This window comes from Gymnoscopelus microlampas (assembly GCF_963454915.1).
Source record: "Gymnoscopelus microlampas genome assembly, chromosome: 4".
Classification (NCBI taxonomy): Eukaryota; Metazoa; Chordata; class Actinopteri; order Myctophiformes; family Myctophidae; genus Gymnoscopelus; species Gymnoscopelus microlampas.
The window spans coordinates 6,485,783-6,511,254 of record NC_139941.1 but is presented as its reverse complement, the minus strand read 5'-3'; the positions used below and the strand labels follow the sequence as shown (position 1 = coordinate 6,511,254).

Here is a 25,472-nt window from a genome sequence, read left to right as displayed (position 1 = left end):
CTCTGTATCCTATTCTTGTTCCTTTAGTTACTTTGTATCCTATTCGTGTTGCTTTTTTCGTTTTTTTACAAAACGTTCCTGTCATTTCACTCAGCCCTGCACTCTGCCCGTCTCTCATGATAAGAGCGTCTGATAAGTGCCTAAATTGTAAATTGCTACGACTGTGTGCTCCGGCGCGAGGTGACTGCTAATGAATGAGCTGCGAGGAAGAGGAAGACATAAAGAGGCGGGACATCCTCCATTTAACAGCTGAGATGGAGTTCAATCCCCACAGCCTCGTCCTTTTCTTTGAGGATGTCTCAGTGAAGACTGAGACATTAGCCTAATGCAGAGAGCGCTATGAGTAGCAGCAGTTTATGAGCTTTGTGCACGCTTGCACACGCACACACGATGGTATCACTATGCTTGAGAGGACATCAATATTTTAGCTTGTAGATATGCTATTTTTTTTAGCGCAACGCCGATGTACAACTAAGCAGTGGTGGTTTACTTAAGTACTGTACTTAATTACAATTTTGAGGTATTTGTACTTTACTTGAGTATTTCCAATTTCCAATACTTTTACTTCTACTCCACTACATCTCAGAGGAAAATATTATACTTTTACTCCACTACAATTATTTGAGAACTTTAGTTACTAGTTACTTTGAAGATTTTGATTATTATTACAAAATCATACATTAACAACTTCAGCCCTATTTTGGCCATTTGAAAATAGCCGATCTACACGCTCACAATGCGTCACAGCTTGTAGATCTGCTATTTTCAAAAGATTTTTTAAACATTTGAAAACTTGAAAAAAAAGAATGGAACATTCTGCATAATGAGTACTTTCTACTTTTGGTACTTTACGTACATTTCGATACCAATGCTTTTGTACTTTTACTCAAGTAAATTTTGAATTCCAGACTTTTATTTGTAACAGAGTATTTCTACATTGCAGTATTGATACTTTTACTTAAGTAAAAATGTGAGTACTCTTTCCACCACTGCAACTAAGTATAAATCCGGCATGTCTCCCTAACCCCTAAACCAATAGCCTCTTAATGTCTAATCCTAACCCTAACCCAAACCTATGTTGTGGAAGTGCTTATACTCTTTCCTTTAATCAACAAATACAATAAAACCTGAATCTTTTCCTAATTGTTACAACTCCCCAAAAAGAACATGTTTTAACCATAAAACAACACATTTTCATGTGAGGACCAGGACAGCTGTCCTCACAATGTATACATTTCTCAAGTTGTGTTATACTTCTGAGGACATTTGGCACTCACAGGCAGTGGTGGAAAAAGTATTCAAATGTTCTACTTGAGTTAAAGTATCAATACCGCAATGTAAAAGTACTCTGTTACAAGTAGAAGTCCGGAATTCAAAATTTACTTGAGTAAAACACACACGCACACACGCACACACACACACGCACGCACGCACGCACGCACGCACGCACGCACGCACGCACGCACGCACGCACGCACGCACGCACGCACGCACGCACGCACGCACGCACGCACGCACGCACACACACACACACACACACACACACACACACACACACACACACACACACACACACACACACACACACACACACACACACACACACACACACACACACACACTACCAAGCAGCAGGAATTTATGAGGTGCATACAGGGAACATAAAAGGAGTGACCTTCAGCACAGACTACAGAACCAGGAAGTCAGCGGGCTGATCTCCACACTGCAGGGGGCAGCGACGGGCTTCAGCCCCGTCAACTGATCCATCATGTAGAGAAGCACCGGTTCTCACAGCTAGGGGGTCCCCAGGCTAAACAATTGTTAGTTACAGTAGGATAAACCACATGGAAAATGGACCCTTACTGGGATGTAACTCCAAGAGTGTACAAAGTGGAACCATTTGTACACATATATACATACATACATACATACATACATACATACATACATACATACATACATACATACATACATACATACATACATACATACATACATACATACATACATACATACATACATACATACATACATATATATATATATATATATAGTGACACTAAAGCCAAACATCTTAACCACTACACTAAGAGGGAACCCCCCCCCCCCCCCCTTCTTGGTCGGGGTAGATATTAGGCTTTTTGGGTCTTCAGGCCTCTGACTCTGAGCCACTCTGCCACATAAGGACAATGTTGCTGGTCCATTTTACTTCTACTCCACCACATCTCAGAGGCAAATATTGCACTGTGTGTGTGTGTGTGTGTGTGTGTGTGTGTGTGTGTGTGTGTGTGTGTGTGTGTGTGTGTGTGTGTGTGTGTGCGTGCGTGCGTGCGTGTGTGTGCTCAGCACAAAGAAAATGATTCTCATTAATTCAGCCGGGAATATGACCTGCTTTTATGCAAATGAGTGTGAGAGAGTGCTGTCAGCTGTGGTGAGACCTGCTGATTAGTGGGAGAATATACACTTTATCTCTCACACACACACACACGAACGCGCACACGCGTGCGCGCGCACACACACACACACACACACACACACACACACACACACACGTTTGTACTACTACACATCAACATTTTAGGACAGCAATTTTATGAATGCCACTTTATGTGAAGGTCCGGTATATAATGCATAATAATGGCATCTGTAATGCATTATAGAGTGCACTTAAAAGGCGTTTCTTGCCATTTTTAACCCTGAGCCTACAAGCCTGCGAGCTTGTAGATCAGCCATTTACAGTGTGTGACACCTAAATGTCTATTCTTAAACCCCAACCTGAATCCATTTCCTAATAATAAGCAAATCAGTTTTTTAACCATAAAACAGACATTTCTTCTCTTGTGATGAACAGGAAAATGGTCCTCACGCCTCTCAATGTTTATTTCTCAAATTAGACTATACTAGTGGGGACATTTGGCCCTCAAAAGTATAGTGATACTAGTACACACACACACACACACACACACGCGCACACACACGCACGCACACACGCAAACACACACACACACACACACACACGCACACACACACACACACACGCACACGCGCGCACACGCACACAGACAAACTAAAGTTGCATACATTCCTCCCATTTCAAGTAAAGATATGATTTGGAGTGATTTAGTCACTCATACAGCAGCACAGCCACTGAATAATATGACTTACAGACATACAGTAGGTGTGTGTGTGTGTGTGTGCGTGCGTGCGTGCGTGCGTGCGTGCGTGCGTGCGTGCGTGCGTGTGAGTCCATTGCTGATGTCCAAGCTCACACACACACACAAACACAAACGGTTTCATGGCACGCATGTTTGCGTGTTTGTGCACGCACACGCGCACACACACACACACACACACACACACACACACACACACACACACACGCACACACACACACACACACACACATGCGCGCTTGTGTTTTAATTGGGCTGAGGGCTGTGCAGTGAGGCAGTAAGTCTTACTGGAGGACGGATGGAGGGAACAGGAAAAAGAGGAGGGGAGGGGGGCGGAGGAGAGAGAGAGAGAGAGAGAGAGAGAGAGAGAGAGAGAGAGAGAGAGAGAGAGAGAGCGAGCAGGGGTGCGTTTTAGAAAAAAACTAAGTCAGTGTGAAAGCTGCAAAGGGTGTGTAACTCTGAGAGTGTGCAAATGGAACCTAACGGACCCTTACCATTCACACACTCTCAGAGTTACCTTAACGCCGAGGATGTTTTTAACAGTGTAGATTGGAGGAGGAGGAGGAGGAGGAGGAGGAGGAGGAGGAGGAAACACTGAAAACGGAGGACAATGTACAGAAAGAAGGGTGGAGAACTGAATTAGAGAGAGAGAGAGAGATACAAACAGAGAGAGAGAGAGAGAGGGAGAGAGAAAGAAATATATGTAGAGAGAGGGCAGAGTATGTGTCTGTACACACACATACACACACACCACACCACACACACACACGCACACACACACACAGACGCGCACGTGCGTGTCTGTGTGTGTGTGTGTGTGCGTGTGTGTGTGTGCGTGTGTGTGCGTGTGTATGAGTCATCCCAGTCCTGGGTCCCCCTGGGGTGGGGGTGGGGTGGTGGTGTGTACTCCTCTAACCGAGAACCCCCCCCCCCACAAACCCCCACAAGCCCCCCCCCCCCCTCTCCCGGGCCCCGGGGCCCCCCAGTCATTAAAGCGGCTGGCTCCAGGCCAAGCTCTTTTAACACAAGGCAAGAGAGAGAGAGAGAGAGAGAGAGAGAGAGAGAGAGAGAGAGGGCCGCTTTTTTTTTTTTCTTCTTTTTTTTTTACTGCATGTCTGTAGAAAATAAATCACGCTGTGTGAATAATATATCTGTGGGTTGAGGGGATTGGCAGCAGAGGGGAGGGGGGAGGGGGGAGAGAGAGATCGGTGAGTTATAGCCGTCTCCATCCATGCGTTACGCCCCCCCCCCCCCCCCTCCCTCCCTCCCTCCCTCCCCATCCCCCCGAACCCCCCCCCACACACCCCCACCCCCCGAACGCTCTCTCTCTCTCTCTCTCTCTCTCTCTGTCTCTCCTCCCCAGCCAGATGTGCTCAGAGAAAAGCCAGAATAACACGATGTACCCAAAAAAAAAGAAAAACACATTAGCTATAGGTGCATACTGAGGTTTTTTTTCTTTTTCTTTTTGGTGGGGGGGGGGGGGGTCATAGCTGAATGGGTTGAGAGAGAGAGAGAGAGAGAGAGGCCCTGCCTGGGAGAAACAGAAAGTCCCGCAGGTTCGATTCCCTGCCTGCCCCCCCCCCGCGCGGCTATGTGTGTCGAAGTGTCCGTGAGCGAGACGCTTAACACCTAACTGCCCCCCCCCCTCCCCGCGCTAACCCCGAAGCGCTCATCAGAACCGTCCGTGCAGCCAATCAGCTTGCGTGAAGCCTCAAATTGGATTTTTTTGGGGATTAATCAGGTGTCCCCCCCGTTTTTCTTCTGGAGGTTCTAGAGCAGTGATTCTCAACCTTTTCAGGCCGCGACCCCCCAAAAAAATCATAGTTGAACTAGGGACCCCCACGCCCAGACAAGCACTTGGAATTGAAGGAGCTGTAGGCGTTACATTTAGTCTGACATGGTTCCATAGATAATTATTGTGAAAATAGCTGATCTACAAGCTTTTTTTTTCATCTCTGTGACCCCGATAGCGAAACATAACTAACCAAAACAAACTCCAAATCGACTCTTCGTTGGTTTTGGCAAGCAATACGCGATTGAATATATTACATTGAATACTCTTCGTTTACATTATCTGCCTCTGCTGCAAAAAATAATTGGCCCGACGGAGTTGAGCAGAGATGATGCAACTCTTTTCTCATCTCGGTGGCTCTGACTATACGGTTTGAGTAATGGCTCCTAGCAGACCCTATACTCCGGCACCCCGACAAGCGCTAATGAAGTGGAACCAAGTGCAAGAGTAGAGATCTGGGCAGTGAGACTAGAAGCCACGATAACATTAGTAGCTCTGTCTACACTACCTCGAACTAGAAGCATGTATACTAACCCTTTAAGACCGGGAACGCATCTGCGTCATTTTAGATTTCTTTGGCCATATTAAAAAAATAGCATTTTTTGGCATCGAGTGCCGCGCTATGAGCTTGAAGATCTGCTATTTTCTTTATAAATCGTGAAAATGTGTGCAAATCTGTGAATATATATTTGTTTTAAAGCGGGAAAAAAATTACTCAAATCTTTGCTTCAGGGGGATTCTACAAATCTCTTCTAAATCCTTACATTTTTTTGAATGTTGCTATAATCAGTGGTTCTCAAACTTTTTTTCATGTCAAGGACCCCCAAAATGATATGTATGGACCCCCATCTCAAAATATGTTGTTTCAGGGACCCCCCAGAAGCAAAGGTATGAGTTAAAAATGTTGGATTGAATGGGTTAAGTCAAATCACATCTGTAGCAGGTACTACCTCAAGCTACATATCTGTATAGCATCACAATCAGAATCAACTTTATTGTCACATCACAGGTTTACAGGTGTAAAACGGTGGGGGAAATGAGTTTGTGTGCGAGCTCCGTGGTTTTTGTTATTTCCATAAGAGAAAGGGAAGAAGAAGAGGGGGGAAAATGAACTACATATTTACACATAGTACCGTATATCTATCCGGTGCGGTACCTGAGGTAAGACATAAGGTTCAGTAATACCTGAGGTAAGACATAAGGTGTGGTACCTAAGGTAAGACAAAAGGTGAAAAGTATCAGCGTGTAATACCTCAAACTACATCTGTACCGGACACTTTATTTGACACAACTCTCCAACCGCAAAGTTAACGCAAAGTTCTAATCAGCCAATCACATGCCATGGCGGAAACTCAATGCATTTAGGCCTGTAGACATGGTCGAGACGATCTGCTGCAGTTCAAACCGAGCATCAGAACGGGGGAAGAGAGGTGATTCAAGTGACGTCGAACATGGCATGGTTGATGGTGCAAAACGGGCTGGTCTGGAGTTATTCCAGAAACTGCTGACCTACTGGGATTTGCGTGCACACAGAATGGCGCGAAAAAGAGAACATATCCAGTGAGTGGCAGTTCTGTGGCCGAGAATGTCTAGTTGATGCCAGTAGTCAGGAGGATAATGGCCTGACTGGTTCGAGCCGACAGAAAGGCAACAGTGACTCAAATGCAGAAGAGCATGTCCGAACACACAACAGGTCCAACCTCGAGGCAGATGGACTACAGCAGTAGAACACACCAGCAGCATGTGGCTGCGTCTCAGGTCCTTAAATTAAATCCTCAATTCCTACACATGCATCCTTTCCTTGCATGTTAGTCCCTCCCACTGAGGAAACATGTAGGAAATGAGAAGAGGACAGAGAAAAGGAAGACTTTTTTTTTTCAATCACGCGTCATGCTGTTCACCTTGGAAAGACTTCCTGGTAGGAAGCACTTGGGTTTCCTCCGTCCTACCTCCTCATTGATGCTTCCTAATCCTATTTCCTATGTCCTTCGAGCAGGCATAAGAGACACTTTAGTGAGCTGATAGCAGGAAACGTAGCCTACAGCCTGATGAAGGGCTGTTGAGGCTCGAAACGTCACTTGCTATGGGGACCACAATGGGAACAAGCCCTTAGGGCTTTTTGGGTTATCCTTTTAGCATCATTGTATAATCGCACCGCTGTGCTTTTTGCAATCTACTAATAATGTATTCAATCAATCAATAAATGGTGGAAGCAAATACAGTTAACATTTTTGGACCATGATCCAGTGTGTGACTTTATATTTTTTTTAGATGTCGACTGCATCTGGCACTTTATTGAGTGGAGATGCGTGCTTTCTTGTTTGTTACAATTAACACAGGCTCAACAAAGTTAGAAGATAGGAAAAACATTGCCTGGTCTGACCCATTTTCTGTAAACCCAAGAGACGGTTGTGCTTGAATATCTGCCAGTCTGTCCTTATAATGGACTGGTTCATGTGCGTGTGCTCTTACCAGTAAGAGACGGACTGGAACACTGGCTCATCTGTCCCGGGTCCAGTCGGCCATTTTGGAATGACATCATCCCCTGCTCTCCGAACACGGCTAAGCCTCTCTTCCGGCTTCGCCCGGCGCGCTCCTCCTCGCGCGATGACGACGACGACGACCCCATGAACAGCTCAGAGACCAGCTCCGGCCGCTGCGATTGGCTGCCGTAGCCGCTCATGAAGCTGTTGATTGGCTGTCCCATCTGATGCGAGTGGAACTGCGCCTGGGCCAGGCCGTGGGACGACAGGCGATCCGACTCCAACAGGCGCTTGGAAGAAGAGCCCTGATTGGTTAGGGGGACAAACAGTTAACAGCATCAGTGCCATTTTAAGATTTCTTTGGCTATTCGAAAATAGCAGATCTACAAGCTCATAGCGTGGCACAAAGTGCCACGCTATGAGCTTGTAGATATATTTTTTTATACATATATCTTTTAAAGGGAACATTTTTGACTCAAATCTTTGCCCCTATTACAAAATATTTTGAGATGGGGGTCCACGGCCAAATAAATATCATTTTGGGAGTCCTTGACATGAAAAAGTGACATGAGAGCCACTTATCAGAAACATATATTTTTCAAAAGAACTGTAGGATTTATAAGACATTTGTAGAATCCCCCGGAAGCAAAGATTTGAGTTAAAAATGTTCGCTTAAAAAAATGATGTATATTCAAAAGATGTGCACAAACTTACACGATTCTTTTCAAAAATAGCAGCTCTGTGCCACGCTATGAGCTTGTAGATCTGCTATTTCTGAATAGCCAAAGAAATCAAAAAATGACAGAGATTCTTTCCCGGTCTAAATGGGTTAACCGCTATAGACTAAAGGCTAGACTATTATATTCCTTATAGGCCTGGGGAGATATTAGAGCTTTTAGGTCATCAGGCAGAGGCTCTGAGCCACTACTGCTACATATATATAATCGATAATTTATTAGAAAATAATCGATTTTTGGGAAGTTTTTGAAATGTAGCATTTTCTTTTCAAATAGGGAAAGTAGAAGATCTACTACCTCATTTCCCTTTTATCTTTTTAGCTAAAATAGTCTAAAAGCTTGTTCAGGGCTTATAAGTGGTTGATCTTTCACATCGTTTCGTTAATATATCTAAAAGAAATTCACACTTCTTGATTATCCGATTAGTTGGAATCAATGTAAATAATCGCTAAGAAAAGACAATTGATTCGAGGCAGCCAGCATGCAGGCCTCTTTACCTGATTGGCTAGCTCCCTCCGGTCGCTCAGCATGCCGAGGCGCGCGCTGGTCTTGGCGCCGCTGAACAGCCCGCCCAGCTCCTGGCGGTCCCTCGGGGACAGCAGGGGCTCGTCCTTGTGCTTGTGTTTGTGCTTGTGCTTCCTCTTGTGAAGGCGAACGCCTCCGAGACCGCCCGCCGAGCCTCCGCTCCCACCCAGGGAGGACAGGCCGTCTCCCCGCACGGAGGAGCCCTGCAAACCGTCATGACATTTTTAAGTTGAGGATTAAATTGTCGCGCGTATAATTGCGATTAACGATTCAATTGTGGGTTTTTTTGGCGTTTGAACGTTGGAACGTATAAATAAAAAAAATGACATTTCGTTTGCCTTTTAGGCTTTGTAAACAAAAGCTTGCACAAGGCAGATATGACAAACAGCTTAACCACTTAAACCCCTGTATGGTTGGCCGGTGTCCCACAGGGCTGTGTACTAGTGTATTTTCTGTTTTCTGTTATTGTGGGGAAAGCCTTAGCTGAAAATAGCCGATCGTCAAGCTTACGTTAGTTACCTCAACGCGACGTGTTGTAAGCTTGTCGATCTGCTATTTTTTTGCAATAGTCTTCCCCACAATAAGGATGCTGAGGTTTAAGTGGTTACATATACAAATAATTGACAATGAGTGGTACCAAAAATCCAAATAAATAATGAACTATGGCCAAAACAGGCCATATATTTATTTATTTTTTAAAACATTTAAAACAGCCAGTCAACAAGCCAACCCAAAAATGTTTCAACTGATGAATTGATACAGATGAATGCTTACGACTCTGACGATCATGCAAATAATTATTGCGATTATCTCAACTAATAGGCTCTATGTACAGCAGCCATATGGAACCAAATGAACTCTTCCGGGTCTATTTGGTTCCATTTGTACACTCTCAGAGTTACACACCCTGTAGCAGAGTGTTTCCAGGGAGCCAACATACACAATATCAGCACCCTGACTCTGTTTGACCAGAATGGAACAGAGCCTTCATTAGTATCATTGGTAACACCTGTGCATGTCTTCACAATACGGCTGCTGTGCATAGAGCCCACTGCAACCAGGCGATCATGCAATCACTGTGACAGGCCCCCCTACCTGCAAGGGGCTGCCGGACCCTCGGTGCTTGGCCGCCGAGCCCTGGAGCTTGGAGTGCCCCCCACCAGCGTGGAAGGCCTTGGGCGGGGGGACGGCGGGCCTCATGAAGGGGGACGGCGGCGAGGGCCCCAGCGGGTGGTGGGGCAGATAGAGAGGGGGGTGGGCGGCGGGGTAGTAGCCCAGGCTCAGGGGGGGCGGGTAAGGCATGGCGTAAGGTGCTGCATAGTAGTTCCCCCCCGCCAGGGGGTAACCGTACCCCGGGACGAAAGGCAGCTTCGACGTGATTGGCTCGCTGGCTTTGGCGGGGCGGCCGCGGCGCCTCTTGGCCTTGAGCTCGGCGCTCCGGCGGAGGTACGGAGCGACCGAGTCGCACGGGTAGGAGTCGTAGGTGACGGGGTAGTAGTGGTGGAAGTTGAGGCGGAAGATGGAGGGGTACGGGTGCTGGGGGTAGCAGGCGTACCGCCGGTGGGACACGCGCAGCTGCTGCAGCTTCACCACCACCTGGAACACAGGAGAACATACGTAAATGTATCTACATACTGTATGCGCGCCTTCTTTTCGTGCACGTTAGATTCGACGCTGCTGCTAGCTGTGGTGGAAAGAGTACTCAGATATTTTACTTAAGTATAAAAATACCCTGTTCCAAGTAAAAGGCCTGTGTTAAACATGTCACTTGAGTAAAAGTGCAAAAGTATTGGCATCAAAATGTATAAGCTACCAAAAGTAAAAGTGCTAATATGTTGGAAAATAGCAGATCTACAAGCTCCCAATGTGTCGCATCGCGACGCGTTGTGAGCTAGTAGATCGCCTATTTTAAAATAGCCTAGGTATAAAACAGGGCAAAAGTGGTTAATTTATGTTCTATAATATGATCATTTACATCTGCAAAGTGACTAGTAACTAAATGTCTCTATTATTGTAGTGGCGTAAAAGTACAATATTTGCCTCTGAGAAATTGGAAATATTCTAGTAAAGTAAAAGTACCTCAAAAATATGTTGTACGTGTACATTTTTGACCCCGATACAAAAAGAGATAAGCTGTTGTGCCCGTCTAAAGGGCTGCTCACACCAAGCACGATAACTATAAATGTGTCATTTTAAAAATCGTGGATTGCAATATAACACTACATAATAACACTACTTAACTCTACCTACAGTATAACTACATAACACCACATGTTTTGTTTAAGATCTCTTTGTTTAAGAAGAGAGTGACATGAAACAGAGAGAGAGAGAGAGAGAGAGAGAGAGAGAGAGAGAGACAGGGACTGATCGCGAAGGCCATCAGGCTTGGGAATCGAATCCACGACTCTGCTGTGTCAGGCTGTGTCAGAGCCTATTATGTGGCTATGCGCCTTAACCACTAGGCCATCGGCACACCACATAACACTGCTTAACAGTAGGATAAGTTAACATTACAAAAGCACTACTTAAAGCCCTCTTTTGGACAAAAATGTAAAGTATGAGAATGCATGGAATCTCTGCCTGTCTGTCTGAGTGTGTGAGTGTTTTTTCCTCCTTTGTATCGCTGAAGACCTGAGGGAGTGCTGTTCCTTTGACTCTGAGAGCGGACGAATGGAACCATTCCATTTGTACACACAAGGGTCTATTGGATTTCTATCAAACATTTAGCTGGGGACCCCCTGGATCAACCCCCCCTCCCCTCCCCAAAGGCCCCCTGGGGGTCCCCAAACCCCACACTGGCACGTGCACACATAGACATGGAGCCCCTGCCCCTTGTATCGGTCTGTAGAAAGCGCCCTCTCCAGACCATGAATTCAGCTTTTACTATGGAGAAAAAAATGCAAATGCCCCCTTTCCACGGGAGCGTATCTATGTTCCCCGGTTTCTACCCTGACACCAACCCGAACCCTTTGGTAAGCGAGGAACATAGAACCCTTTTGACCTTTTCAACAGAATTGCCATTTCCGAATTCTCCTGAACTTGAATGCAGCATTTTATGTTGAAAGAATTGCCCTGTGTGTGTAGAAACCCATGCCGTCCAGTAAAGGCACGGTAGTTGAGCACGGTGTCACGCACCGAAACTCACAACGCTATTGGCTATTTTCGTCAATTTCCGGGCTAGAAACTAAATCCCTGCCAAAAGCCCCTGCCCCTCTACCATTCTCTGCATGTCCCTGAACGCCAAACCGGGCTGAACGTTTTGCGGTCACGCTGCATTCGCGATGTCCGCGACGTCGGGCATGGGTCATCGTGTCACTCACCTCTTCCAGCTCAGACAGGAAGTGAAGGTGGTCCCGGCTCTGCAGGCACTTCCTCTTCCTGCGGTGGTGCTTCTGCTTCTTTTCCTGCTGCGACAGGAAGCTGTCGACCGCCGCCTGCCGCTCGCACCGCGCTCTGTTGCCCCTGCTGGACGCCTCCAGAACTGCTGCCTCCGGAGTCTCGAAGCCACACAGGTCAAAGGAGTACCTGTGGAAAACACACGTGTAACTACAAAATGCACTCAGAAGAGATGTAGAGGGTAAAGTTCTCACCCTCTACCAGGGTGAGAACCAGGGTGGTCCCTGGCTTTTGGTCGGGTCAAAGACTCCTAAACTTGGACTGGGTTTTCCTGTATTTGTGTCACGTAGGTTTAGGCAGTGGTGGAAAAAGTACTCAAATGTTTTACTTAAGTAAAAGTATCAGTTCTGCAATGTAGAAATACTCTGTAAAAGTCCAGAATTCTAAATGTACTTGAGTAAAAGAATAAAAGTATTGGTATCAAAATGTACTTAAAGTACCAAAAGTAAAAGTATTAAAATGTTTGAAAATAGCAGATCTACAAGCTCACAACGTGTCGCGATGCGACACGTTGTGAGCTTGTAGATCGTCTATTTTCAAATAGCCTAGGTATAAAATAGGGCTAAAGTGGTTAATGTATGTGATATTATAATGTAATAATTTATATCTGCAAAGTAACTAGTAACTAAAGATTTCAAATAATTGTAGTGGAGTAAAAGTACAATATATTTGCCTCTGAGATCTAGTGGAGTAGAAGTAAAAGTGTAGACAATTGGAAATACTCCAGTAAAGTCAAAGTACCTAAACATTTGACTTAAGTGCAGTACTTGAGTAAATGTACTTAGTTACTTTACACCACTGGGTGGTGGCAGTGGTTCTCAAACTCTTAAATTTCAAGGACCCCCATAGCTCAAGAGAGTTGTGCCCCCTCAAATAACCCTGAGGGTCCCTGGACCCCACCTTGAGAGTTTGCGCTGCGTTCGAATGTAAGCTCTAAGAAGCTGCTAAGCTCCGTCTGCTCTGATATTCTGAACGACCAGAGAGCACCCTGGGATGCGCTCCGGCACTGCATAGTGTATTTCAGAACGCACCCGCAGGATATGAGTCTCAATTCCAATGAACTAGTCTTGTTAAATTAAGGATCTTTTGGCCGGGCGCTTCAACAAACACAAAGCAAGCAGGGGATTACTGTCTTCGTCGCTGCACTAAGTGACTCCTACAGGTCCATTGGGGCGTCTGTTAATCACAGGGAGGAGAGCTGGGAGGAAGAGAGTGTTCCTCCACAAGTGTCAAACGAGCACTTCACCCATTTTCAGCTTGATCTGCATATACGTAATTGCTCCTTACTCATGCTCATTATAAGGTGGGACATTCTACTACTCACTCATTGGTGGGCTAGGGGGAGTTCAGAAACCTGCCTTCCAATAGGCTCTATGCACAGCAGCCACATTGGAAATAAATTGGGCCTCTTCCTTACTTGCTTCACAGGTGTTACCAATGATTCTAATGAAGGCTCTGTTCCATTTAGTGTAGCACGGTGGTTCTCAACCTTTTTTAATTCCAAGGACCCCCACAACTCTGACAGAGTACAAACCAAATGGACCCTTACGAGTTACACACCCGCAAGGGTCCATTTGGAACCCCCTCAAGCAACCATGAGGATCCCTGGTCCACACTCTGTTTGACCAGAATGGAACAGAGTCTTCATTAGTATCATTGGTAACACCTGTGAAGGAAGCAAGAAGAGGCCCAATTCTTTCCAATATGGCTGCTGTGCATAGAGCCTATGACATCCTCGGCCTCGGTCAAAAAGGAACATCTCGGGCGTAGTATATGTGTAATGTGTTGTGTTTCCAACCAAAACCGGATATGTGTTTCAAACATAAACAACCAAAAGGAGGCCGGAACAAGGCGGAAGGAGCCTAGCTGGTTGGTCGGTCAGGGACCAATCAAGAGGGCTTGACAAAGGCTCCATTGCACATGGGCATTGACCTTTAGGCCATGCAGGGAACGGGGAAGACCATTCTTCACTTTCTCCCAAATTGAAGCTGTTTATTAGCTTTTCTGGAGCCATGGGAAGTGACTCACAGGAGCAGTGCCAGGGTTAATTGATCGGCACATGTTTCCAATTGTCGGTCCTCTTTATAGTAGCACACTGTACCTGGGCTCAGGGCTACACACACGCACGCACGCGCACACACACACACACACACACACACACACACACACACACACACACACACACACACACCAGAGAGAATACCAGCAGAGAGAGAGAGAGAGAGAGCTGGCTCAATGGTGCAGAGTTATAAAGGACTTTGATTTAAACGCCTAGCAAACAGAACACCCAGCCTAGCCTACTACAGTACATAGACTTGGACGTGTACACAATATGTACATGTGTGTCTGGTCAATAAAGCACAGACGCTTTCACCACTGGACAAACTGGACTTGAGTTGGCTCTGTACTTAGACTGTTTTTTTTTCCCCCTTCCCCATAGCTCTCAACGTGTTACAGTGACCAGAGCTTATGTGTGTGTGTGTGTGTGTGTGTGTGTGTGTGTGTGTGTGTGTGTGTGTGTGTGTGTGTGTGTGTGTGTGTGTGTGTGTGTGTGTGTCACTGTGTGTGTGTGTGTATATAGACACTGCCTTTGTTTTTGTTTTGTTTTTCAGTCTCTGCTATAACTGTCTCTGTCTTCATTTACAAATGATATTTATTATGAAGGAAGTTATGTTATGGTTATTACGGAGGTAGGCCAATGCAAGCACACGTCTTGTCACGCAACAGCACAGAGAGTAACCCAAAATCACACATGACATGTTACATTAATTATTAACCCTTTAAGACCTGAGGCAATTCTTAAAAATGTTTTCTAAATCCTAACAGTAAAAAAAAAAAAAAAAAAAAATATTTTTCAAAAATAGCAGATCTACAAGCTCATAGCGCGGCACTTGGTGCCGCACTATGAGCTTGTATATCTGCTATTTTTGAATAGCCAAAGAAATCTAAAGTGACACAGATGCGTTCCAGGTCTTAATGGGTTAAATTAGCACAGTAGTTTTGTGCCAACTAACTTTTATGGAGAACACAAGTCAGGTCCAGACAGAAATCAATTGCAAATTCATTGGAATTAATTTCTGTGCGGACCTGAGTCACATTCTCCCTAATCTCTCAAGACAGATTTTGTATTTGCCGATGGGTTGCCAGATTGCATTCTCCCCAAAATGTAGTGCTGCATCCGAATCAGAATTCAATGGGTCAAATCAGATTTGGTCTTTCCTGTCTTTATGACAAAATATAGCCTACATTTGCAAGCATTTCAGTGCTGATTTAGATGCACGTTACATTCTCCAGCGCAACAGAGCCATATGAATAATGTTTGAGAATTCAAAATCAGCATAATCTACTAAGACAACTGCATAATGACGGCATAACGTTTATTTTAATTGACGACAACGCAACAGACTGTGTGCAGATTGTGTGTATAGTAGCTACAGTTTGGAGCGCAACGCTACTGTAACTAGATGAGATCATTAGACTCACCTGCAGCCTGCCACGTAGATTGAAAGAGAACGCAGACGCACTTCCAAATTGTCTACATTGTATAAGTCATAAGCCCATGGTTTTCTTATCGTCAGTATGAAGTTTTGCCAAATTATTGTGTTCAATCCAAGTCTGTTATTTTGTTTAGATTTGTGAAGCGTCAAATGCCTTAAAAATAAATCACATTTTCCTCCGTAAGAGTCTATTTTATTTACACAATTGGAAACGTGTAAAGTGATTAGACAGCACTGATTTCATTTTGAAATCTAGGTACTGGAAGTTGTAGGTAGCCTAGATTGTCTCGAGGTAGAAACGAACGAGGGGTCTAAAAACAGACCCTGCCTGGCGCGATTGTGCCCACCGTTTGAGCAACTCCCCCCCCCCCCCCCCCTTCTATACAGTTAGAGTACACGGCCATCTTTTGTTATCAATCTGAAATTGATTGAAGGGTGCATAATTATAGTTTGTGCATTATAGAGTGCACACATCTCCGGTATGGACTAGCTACTAACTACTAAAGTTTTCAAATAATGGTAGTGGAGTAAAAGTACAATATTTGCCTTTGAGATGTAGTGGAGTAGAAGTAAAAGTACCGATAACTGGGAAATACTCCAGTAAGGTAAAAGTACCTCAACATTGTACTCAAGTACAGTACTTGAGTAAATGTACTTAGTTACTTTACACCACTGGGGGGGGGGTACAAGAGACAATGAGTTGCACCTGCGTCGCGAGGCAGAGGCCTTCTCCGTTTGGTCCGACGTGCTGTTGTTGTCCGTCCCGATGCCGCTGTCGCTGGGGATGGTCTCCTCGCTGTGCGACTCGCTGATGGGGGACAGGGTCACCTCCTTGACCGAGGCCCCCTCGGACAGGTGGGAGGGCGAGTTGGCCAGCAGGCGGGGCGGGGAGAGCTTCCAGCCCCCGGAGAGGAAGCCCCTCGGCCCCCCGGCCGGCTTGGCCGGCGGCAGGGCCGAGATGGGCTGCAGGCTGGGCATGGTGGCGTCCGAGTGATGATGGCTGGCTCTCAGGACGGCGGGGGCTATGGAGCCGAGGGGGGACACTGTGGAGGGCGAAGGTTAATATACTGTAGTTAACCCTTTGAGACCTGAGGCGATTCTTAGAAATGTTTTCTAAATCCTAACAGTTTTTTGAGAAAAATCTAAAAAAAAATGATTTTTCAAAAATAGCAGATAGCAGAACCTGGTTCATTAAAACTGATGAAATAACCAAAACTACAATTGTATTTAATAATAAAAAAAATGTGATTTTTGTTAACTGGGGAAGAAAAAAAAGAAGAAAAAAAAAGTTTTCCCCTGAAAAAAATAACCCCTTGTATAATTCATTTTAAAAACTAAACTACCCCACATGGTTTAAAAGCTAAACAAAAATGTTAAAGATAATATAAAGAAATACAAATAAAAAAACGACTCGTGCTAACCTTGCGTGGAAGGCACTAGGAGACTCTCGTAGAGGCTGGAGATGGAGGCCGGCACCGAGGAGGGCCTGTCCCTGCCGGCCCACTTGGAGGGATTGGGGAGCTGGGTCGTCTCCGACCGCGGTTTCCTCCCTCGCTTCTTCCCGATGTAGATGGTCCCTCGCTTGCTCACGTTGATCTGCTTCCCCAGGCGAGCCTCGATGGTGGAGGCCACGGCGCTCATCGCCGACGAGACCGGCGCGGACGGCGACTTGAGCGCCAGGCTGCCGTTCTGAGCCGAACCTGCGGTTTACAATTTCACTTTTTAGACCTGAAGCCGATTCTACAGTACATGTCTCCTAAATCCCAACAGTTTTCTGAAAAACGTATGTTTCTATATCAGTGGTGCTCAATCTTTTTCATGTCAAGGACGCCCAAAATGATATGTATTTGGCCGCCGACCCCCATCAAAATATTTTGTTCCAGGGACCCCCAGAAGCAAAGATTTGAGTTAAAAATGTTTGCTTTAAAAATATATATATTCAAAGATTTGCACACATTTTCACGATTTTTCAAAAATAGCAGATCTACAAGCTCATAGCGCGGCACTCACACCTTGTAGCATCTGTCCAAACAACATGCTATTTAGAATAACATTCTGTACACTTGAAACTATAGGATACCAGGTAACCAATGAACCTGTCTAAAGAACATGCCATCTAAAATCACATCAATCCTAACGAGAAAAAACAAATCTAAGAAACAAACAAAACAAAACAAAAAGTGATAACAAGTGACCAACCTGACAGGATCTCATTCAGGATGCTCTGGACCTTCCCCAGTTTCAGCTTGGCGACGGGCCGCGCGTGTCCCGGCCTGCCGCGCTTCAGCTTCAGACCGCTGGAGGCCGCGGCGGCGGCGTTGGGGACGGAGGCCATCTGGGCCAGCGTGGTCAGCTGCTTCCTCCGCCGACTCAGCCCCGCGGAGGAGGGCTCCCGCGCCAGGGGGCTCGGGGGCGACGTCGAGGTCCCCTCGTGGACCGTCTCCACCGTCAGGAGGGGCTGCTTCTTGGGCCGCCCGCGTTTCCTCTTGACGGGGGCGTGGACGGTCAGGCTGTCGGTGTTGGTGTAGAGGGGGCTGGCGGGGGTGATGGGGAAGGCGGACGGCGGGTCGGCCATGCTCAGCGGGGGACACCTGCTGTCCTTCGGGGGCAGCGCGAGGAGACCACCGGGATTCCTGGTCTTCAGGTAGGACCACCTGTCCTTGGTCTTGATTGGTCTGGAGCTGCAGGGGCTCGCTGCGGGGCTGGGGCCGGGGCTTGAAACGGGGGCTGCCCGGGGTCTAGGGCTGGGACTGGGGCTAAGGTTGGCCTGGGGCCTAGGGCTTGGGGTAAGGTTAGGCCTGGGTCTCGGGCTGGGGCTAAGGTTAGGCCTGGGTCTCGGGCTGGGGCTAAGGTTAGGCCTGGGTCTAGGGCTGGGGCTAAGGTTAGCTCTGGGACTGGGGCTAAGATTAGTTCTGGGTCTAGGGCTGGGGCTAAGGTTAGCTCTGGGACTGGGGCTAAGGTTAGTCCTAGGTCTAGGGCTAGGACTGGGGCTAAGGTTGGTTCTGGATCTAGGGCCAGGGCTGAGGTTAGCTCTGGGTCTAGGACTCGGGCTAAGGTTAGCTCTGGGTCTAGGGCTGGGGTTAAGGTTAGCTCTGGGACTGGGGCTGAGATTAGTCCTGGGTCTAGGGCTAGGACTGGGGCTAAGGTTGGTTCTGGATCTCGGGCCGGGGCTGAGGTTGGCTCTGGGTCTAGGGCTGGGGTTAGGACTGACGCTGGCCATGGGACCGGGGCTGGGCATTCTGGGGTCGGTGGCAGGACCGGGGCTGTGGGTGTGGCTGAAACTAGACTCCCTGTGGCTGTTAAGGTCGGCGCCACCGGTCTTAGGACGTCCCACCGCTGCGTTCTTCTTTACTTTGCTTGCGTTCAAACCGGAATCTGGCTCAGCCACAGCCATCTCTCCCTTCTCTTTCCTCTCTCCTTTCTCCACGGAGTCCAGCCTGGCCTCGGCCTGACCCCCAGGTCGGGACTGGCTTTTGTGACCGTCCATCTTGTGCGCCACTTTGGCTTCCGGGGGCCCGATCTGGCCCTTCTCTGTGACGTCAGAGACCTGCTGCTGTTCCGATTGGTCCTCCGTGGGGAACGACTCGTCGAAAGACCGCCTCCTCCTCTTCTTCCTCCCCTTCGCCTCCTCCGTTGCCGTGGCGGTTCCTCTCTCCTCCTCGTCTCCTCTCCTGCCGTTCGCTGTCCTCTCTCTTTCGTCTTTTCGCCTCTCCTCCCGCTCAGCAAGGCTGTGACCATCATGACATTTAGTTGATGATTAATTGACTCACAAGTAATGATGATTAAAGTTCTAATTGATTTTTTTGGCACCGAACAGTGGAACAAATGAATAAAAAAATGACATTTCTGTTTGCCTTTTAGGCTTTGTAAAAAACTGCACAGGACAGATATACAAATAACATGGATATAACGAATAACTTATAGGTAGGGTAAGTGACATTTTTTGGTTAAAACAAACAGTATTTTGTTAAAAGGTTAAAGCACTATATTCTGATAGTAATCATTGCTATAGAGTGTTTGTTCAGTAACAGGAGTCTCCCCGTCTCTCCAGCTCTTTAATAAACAGAAAATACATTTTCCGGTAGGTGTCAAAATCTCAGCCAATCAGGAGAAAGTACCCATTTTTAAGCTTCATTTTTATACTGTAGTGTTCCAGTTCCAATTTTGCCTGATCATATCTTAGTGGCATCACTTCCAATTTCACTTGTTTAATCTATATCCTGATTGAGTTCTCTATCCTGATTGGATAAAATTGGAAATTAAACTGAAACTGAAAGGAAAATGCATTTTCTGTTTTATAAAGAGCTGGAGAGAAAAGGAGACTCCTTTTACTGAACAAACACTCTATAGCAATGAGTACTATCAGAATATAGAGCTATTTAACACTTATTTTAACCAAAGAAAATCACTTACCCTACCTTTAACACAGAATTGTCTGACATTAACCGGTACCAATAATCAAAAATAAATAATGTACTGTGGCCAAAACAGGTCATATATTCAATAATTGTATACTTTCAAAATGGTTCAAATGTTTTTTCAACACATGTATTCATACAGATGAATCGAGCATTGCACTTATTTCAAATACAGTAATTATGATGAGGTGATTATGTAATAATTGTGACAGGCCTATCACCAGAGCCGTCATATAATAAATAGTTGTAATAAATTTCGCCCGTAATGACATGCCCAAAAAAGAGAGGGCAGTTATAAAGTGATTAATGAATGTAATGCTTGCAGAAATAAAATAAGTGCCGATCTAAAAATCGAACTAATCCGCAACGGGGAAAAAAACATTCGGGTGTGGAGGAAATATGAATGAAATAACTGGATTTTTAGGTTAAATGCGAAAGCTAAGGGGGTGGAAATAGGCCATATTGTTAAGAAATTGGGCCTCTTCCTTACTTCCTTCACAGGTGTTACCAATTATACTAATGAAAGCTCTGTTCCATTTAGTGTAGCGTAGTGGTTCAGACTCAAGGACCCTCCTAACTCTTGAGAGTGTACAAATGGAACCAAATGGACCCTTACGGGTCCATTTGGTTCCAATTGTACATTCTCAAGAGTTAAACACCCATGAGGAACCATTAGGAACCCCCTCAAGGAACCAGGGTCCCTGGACCACACTTTGAGACCCACTGGTGTAGCAGAGTGTTTCCAGTGAGCCAACATGACACAATATCAGCACCCTGACTCTGTTTGACCAGAAAGGAACAGAGTCTTCATCAGCATCATTGGTAACACCTGTGAAGGAAGTAAGGAAGAGGCCCAATTTCTGTCCAATATGGCTGCTGTGCAAAGAGCCTTTCGCCATCCCCTGGAACCTCAAATGCCACCCCCCCCCCACCCGCCATGCCTACCGCTCAGGAGGCGCGTCCTCCTCTCTGTACTTGTGTCTGTCCTCCGGGGCGGGGGGACTCTCCGCTCCTTTCTCCGCCTGCCGTCCCCACGGCATGTCCGCGCCGTGCGGAGGATTACCCAGCATCCTCTGGGAGTCTTTCCTCCCGTACTTCCTCTTGATGTTGCCAAAGAGCTGCTCGCTGACCTCCTGTATGCCCCTCCCCCTAGACACAGGTGGGCACAAAGAAACAGAAATATCGACCTTTTTAGTTGCTTAAAGGAAGTGGTAGTGGAAGGGTTCAGTGGTTCTCAAACCTTTTCATGTCAAAGATCCCCAAATTAGCATGTATTTGGTCGCGTACCCCCATCAGAAAATGTCTTGTGCCAGGAACCCCCCATACAAGATTTGTGTTCTTAAAGAGGTTAAACTGTTTTAATGCTATATCAAGACATTTCGTCCGGGGACCCCAGGGGGTCCCCGGACCCCACTTCGAGAACCACTGGCTTTAAAGATAAGTAATCCTTGCCGAGCCATGAGGCCCCATCGGGGCAGGAGCCTATCTCCTGTTTCTGTAGCGTGAGGCAGCTTGAAGTACAAGTACATCCCCTGGACATGACGCTAGTTTGTCGCAGGGACTGGTTTAAAGGTAGTGTAAGTGATTTTATGGTTACAACAAAAAGGTATTTTGGGAATAGATTGAAGCTCTATATTCAGATAGTGAGCATTGCTATAGAGTGTATGTTCTTCAATTTCGTCCATATCAGGAGAGAGAGAACCAATTAAATAGCTTCAAATGTATAACTGTACTACTTCCAAATTTGTCCCCAATGTCACTTGTTCGCACAGCAAGTCATGCATGGTTCAATTCCACTTTGCCATAAAAATAAATGAGCTGTGTATGCTTCCCTCTCGTTCACAATATTCACCATACCCACAAACAACAGCCTTAGGTTTGGTGTAATTGGTACAGATGACATTACTGGTCCGTACCGTCGTTAAAAAGTGTTCTCGCCAGACTCAACAAACTTTGTTTTGTTTGGTTTGGCTTGTTTGGTGTGTAACCGAATGTTACAGCTACGTTTTTTTTACACAAGTTCAGCTCAACCACACGCCGAACCGAACCGGACAGGAGTGAAAATGTCCTCGGTTCGGGGCCGTTATGTCCGCAGAAAGTGTTTTATGAGCGGAGGAGCGTTTTGTGTATCAAGTCCAAAGCGCTCACGTTTATAGGCTCTATGCACAGCAGCCATATTGGGACAGAAATTGGGCCTCTTCCTTAATTCTTTCACAGGTCTTACCAATTACACTAATTAAGGCTCTGTTCCTCATGGTTCCTTGAGGGGGTTCCAAATGAGCCCTTACGGGTGTGTAACTCTGGGAGTGTACATGGTTCCATTTGAACACTATCAGAGTTATAGGGGTCCTTGAAATGAAATGTGTATTTCTGTTTCTGTTTTGTTTTAGTAGGCCCAATACGTACCTGTCCACCAAATTAAAAAGTGAAAACAGCAAAATACAACTGATAGAAAACAATTATTTTGGGTACTCCTTTAAGGCTTAGGAAGGACGTTTTTACAAATAAAGGTTAAACGGTCAAAAGCTAAGATGAACAGACCTGCTCAGAGACGTGAGGTTCAGGATGCTGGCGTCAGTAACCACAGGCAACTGCAGGTCAGGGGTCAGCGATCTCTGAGGGGACGGGCTCATCGGTGGGCTCCTGTTGGCTGACATCAGGTCCCTGGAGGCGGGTTCTGAAGGATCCAGCGGATCGGAGGGCCCGGCAGACAGGGCTGTCACGATCAAAAGGTGATTAAAGGACGACTTCACCCGTTTTGAAACTTCATCTTCAAATGATCCCCAGCCACTAATACTCATTATAATATGGCACCATTTTTGTCTACTGTGTCTCAGAGGAGGGCTGTGGGCGGTTCAGAAACCCACCTACCAGTGACATCATCGATGGGGAATCCAAGAAATTGCAACCTTTGTATTTATGGAAAGCTAGCATGGTATAATGGAAACCATTGTTCGCACTCTAATACAAAATAAAATAAAAAGTCTTTAAATCTAACGGCGGGTTTCTGAACTGTCCAAAGACCTCCTCTGAGACACAGACCGAGTAGGAAAAATGGTACCATTATCATGAGCATTAGTGAGGATGCAAATATTATTTTATGATAAGATAGGTTGAAAATGCATGAAGTGTTCCTTTAACAATTTAATTGTGTTTTTGGCATTGAACATTAGAACATTGAACAAAAAAAGTTTTAGATTTTGAAAGCTAAAATTGCACAGGACAGATATGGCAAATAACTACATGCAAAGAAATGACTGACAATGACTAGTACCAATAATAAACAATAATGTACTAGGGCCCAAAACAGCCCATGCATTTAATAATGTTATACTTTAACAAAACTTTAAAAAAAACTAACAAAAATAGCCGATCTACAAGTGAGCTTGTCGACCGGCTGTTTTTGCAAATTCTTCAACACATTGAATGGAAGCGATTCTGACGCCGCCATGAAAAATAGCTGCGATATTCACAGCAGCCATATTATGAAGACATTCACAGGTGTTACCAATGATACTAATGAGGGCTCTGATCCATTCTGGTCAAACAGAGTCAGGGTGCTGATATTGTGCATGTTGGCTCACTGGAAACACTCTGTTACACCAGTGGGTCTACATTTGGGGTCCAGGGACCCTCATGGGCTTCCAGATGGCCCCTTACAGGTGTGTAACTCTGAGAGTGTACAAATGTTACGGGTCCATTTGGTTCCATTTGTACACTCTCAGAGTTATGGGGCTCGTGGAAACCACTGTGCTACACTAAATGGAACAGAGCCTTCATTAGTATCATTGGTCACACCTGTGAAGGAAGTGATAATATGGCTGCTGTGCATAGAGCCTATTATGTCAAATGAAAGCGACGTGACAGCTAGGGCCTTACCGGTAGATTCCGAGATCCAGTCCGGAGGAAGGTGGTGGTGCTGGTGGTGCTGGTGGTGGTGGTGGTGGTGGTGGGGATGGTGGTGGTGAGGGTGGGGGTGGGGGTGGAACTGTTGCGGCATGAGCATGTGCTGCGAGTGCACGAGCGCGTGCGCGTGCGCCGGCGGGAGGCCGTTGTTGCTGCGGGGCGGCTGCTGGTGCTGGTGGTGGTGGTGGTGGTGGTGTTTGGGTGTTTGAGGCGGCGGGTGGTGTATGGGCGGGGGCGGGTGGTTCTTGGGCGGGGGCGGGTGCTGCTTGGGCGGGGGCGGGTGGTGCTTGGCCGAGGGGGGCGGGTGGTGGTGCTTATTGGACGAAGGGGGGGGCGGCGGGTGGTGGTGGTGCGCGGGCGGAGGGTGCGGCGCCGGCGGCTGCTGCTTGGACGCGGGCGGCGGCTGGTGGTGGTGCTTGGACGCGGGCGGGGGCGGGTGGTGGTGGTGCGCGGGCGCGTGGGGCGGGGGGTGGTGCTGGTGCGCGGGCGGAGGGTGGTGCTCTCCCAGGAGCTGCAGGAGACCTCCCTCTCGCTGCTCGGGCATCCTGAACTGCCGCTCGTACGTCTGAGGGGAAGACACACACACATACACACACACACACACACACACACACACACACACACACACACACACACACACACACACACACACACACACACACACACATTTTAGTGTTAGGACACAGTTTGGACACATTCTCTAATAGGCTCTATGCACAGCAGCCATATTATCGCTTCCTTCACAGGTGTTACCAGTGATACTAATCAAGGCTCTGTTCCATTTAGTGTAGCACAGTAGTTCTCAGATTTTTGAATTTCAGTTTTCCACGAGAGTGTAAAAACATTTGACTCTCAGAGTTACACACCCGTAAAGGGCCATTTGGGAGTGTTTCCAGTCAGCCAACATGCACAATATCAGCACCCTGACTCTGTCTGAACAGAATGGAACAGAGCCTTCATTAGTATCATTGGTAACACCTGTGAATGTCTTACAATATGGCTGCTGTGCATAGAGCCTATGACAACAGTACTCTGTTGAGAATACAGAGTACTGTATTTGTACTTGTAGGCGAATTTTGTGTTTTGTTTGATTATACGGTAATGGAAGTAAATATATACTTTTATCATTGGTCCAGACCGCAGTCCAGACCCCCGATGTTGTTTTGACACATACAACTCCAAGTGGTCAACAACAACAATTACACTACACTATTCTATATACTGTTCTATTCTATCCTGCTATGTATTATTCTGTTATGTTAAGCTCCATGCGATGCACATCAATGTGATGCACGAATGCATACAATAACCGACACCAACTCCAGACAAAGTGAAGACGCTGGCATTGGCGACAAAGCACAGTTCTACAACCAGCTCAAGTAGACTATAGAGTACAGAAGTCCTGACGTCACTTGTTCATCCCCTGGGTCATAGTAAGTAATTTCTCTATGGAGAATAACATCGGGTCATCTTAGAATCGTCTCATATAAGAATTGTGGTCCAAAAGTAAACAAACTGTCCCGGCGATATCGTCAGGGAGGTGGT

At 46.4% G+C, this 25,472-nt stretch overlaps 1 protein-coding gene across 1 annotated transcript in view; it reads right to left on the bottom strand.

Annotated features, from left to right (window-relative positions):
• The window catches only part of setbp1 (SET binding protein 1), a 97,639-nt gene that overhangs the window by 10,494 nt on the left and 61,673 nt on the right, over positions 1-25,472 (bottom strand). Inside the window, exons 3-12 of the mRNA XM_084056253.1 lie at positions 23,901-24,492; positions 22,563-22,737; positions 20,967-21,170; positions 17,803-19,331; positions 17,025-17,303; positions 16,310-16,646; positions 12,031-12,235; positions 9,806-10,306; positions 8,683-8,913; positions 7,438-7,753 (exon numbers count right to left, since the gene is read on the bottom strand). Of these exons, the coding sequence (XP_083912379.1) occupies positions 7,438-7,753; positions 8,683-8,913; positions 9,806-10,306; positions 12,031-12,235; positions 16,310-16,646; positions 17,025-17,303; positions 17,803-19,331; positions 20,967-21,170; positions 22,563-22,737; positions 23,901-24,492 (4,369 nt within the window). The remainder of the gene's footprint in view (positions 1-7,437; positions 7,754-8,682; positions 8,914-9,805; positions 10,307-12,030; positions 12,236-16,309; positions 16,647-17,024; positions 17,304-17,802; positions 19,332-20,966; positions 21,171-22,562; positions 22,738-23,900; positions 24,493-25,472) is intronic.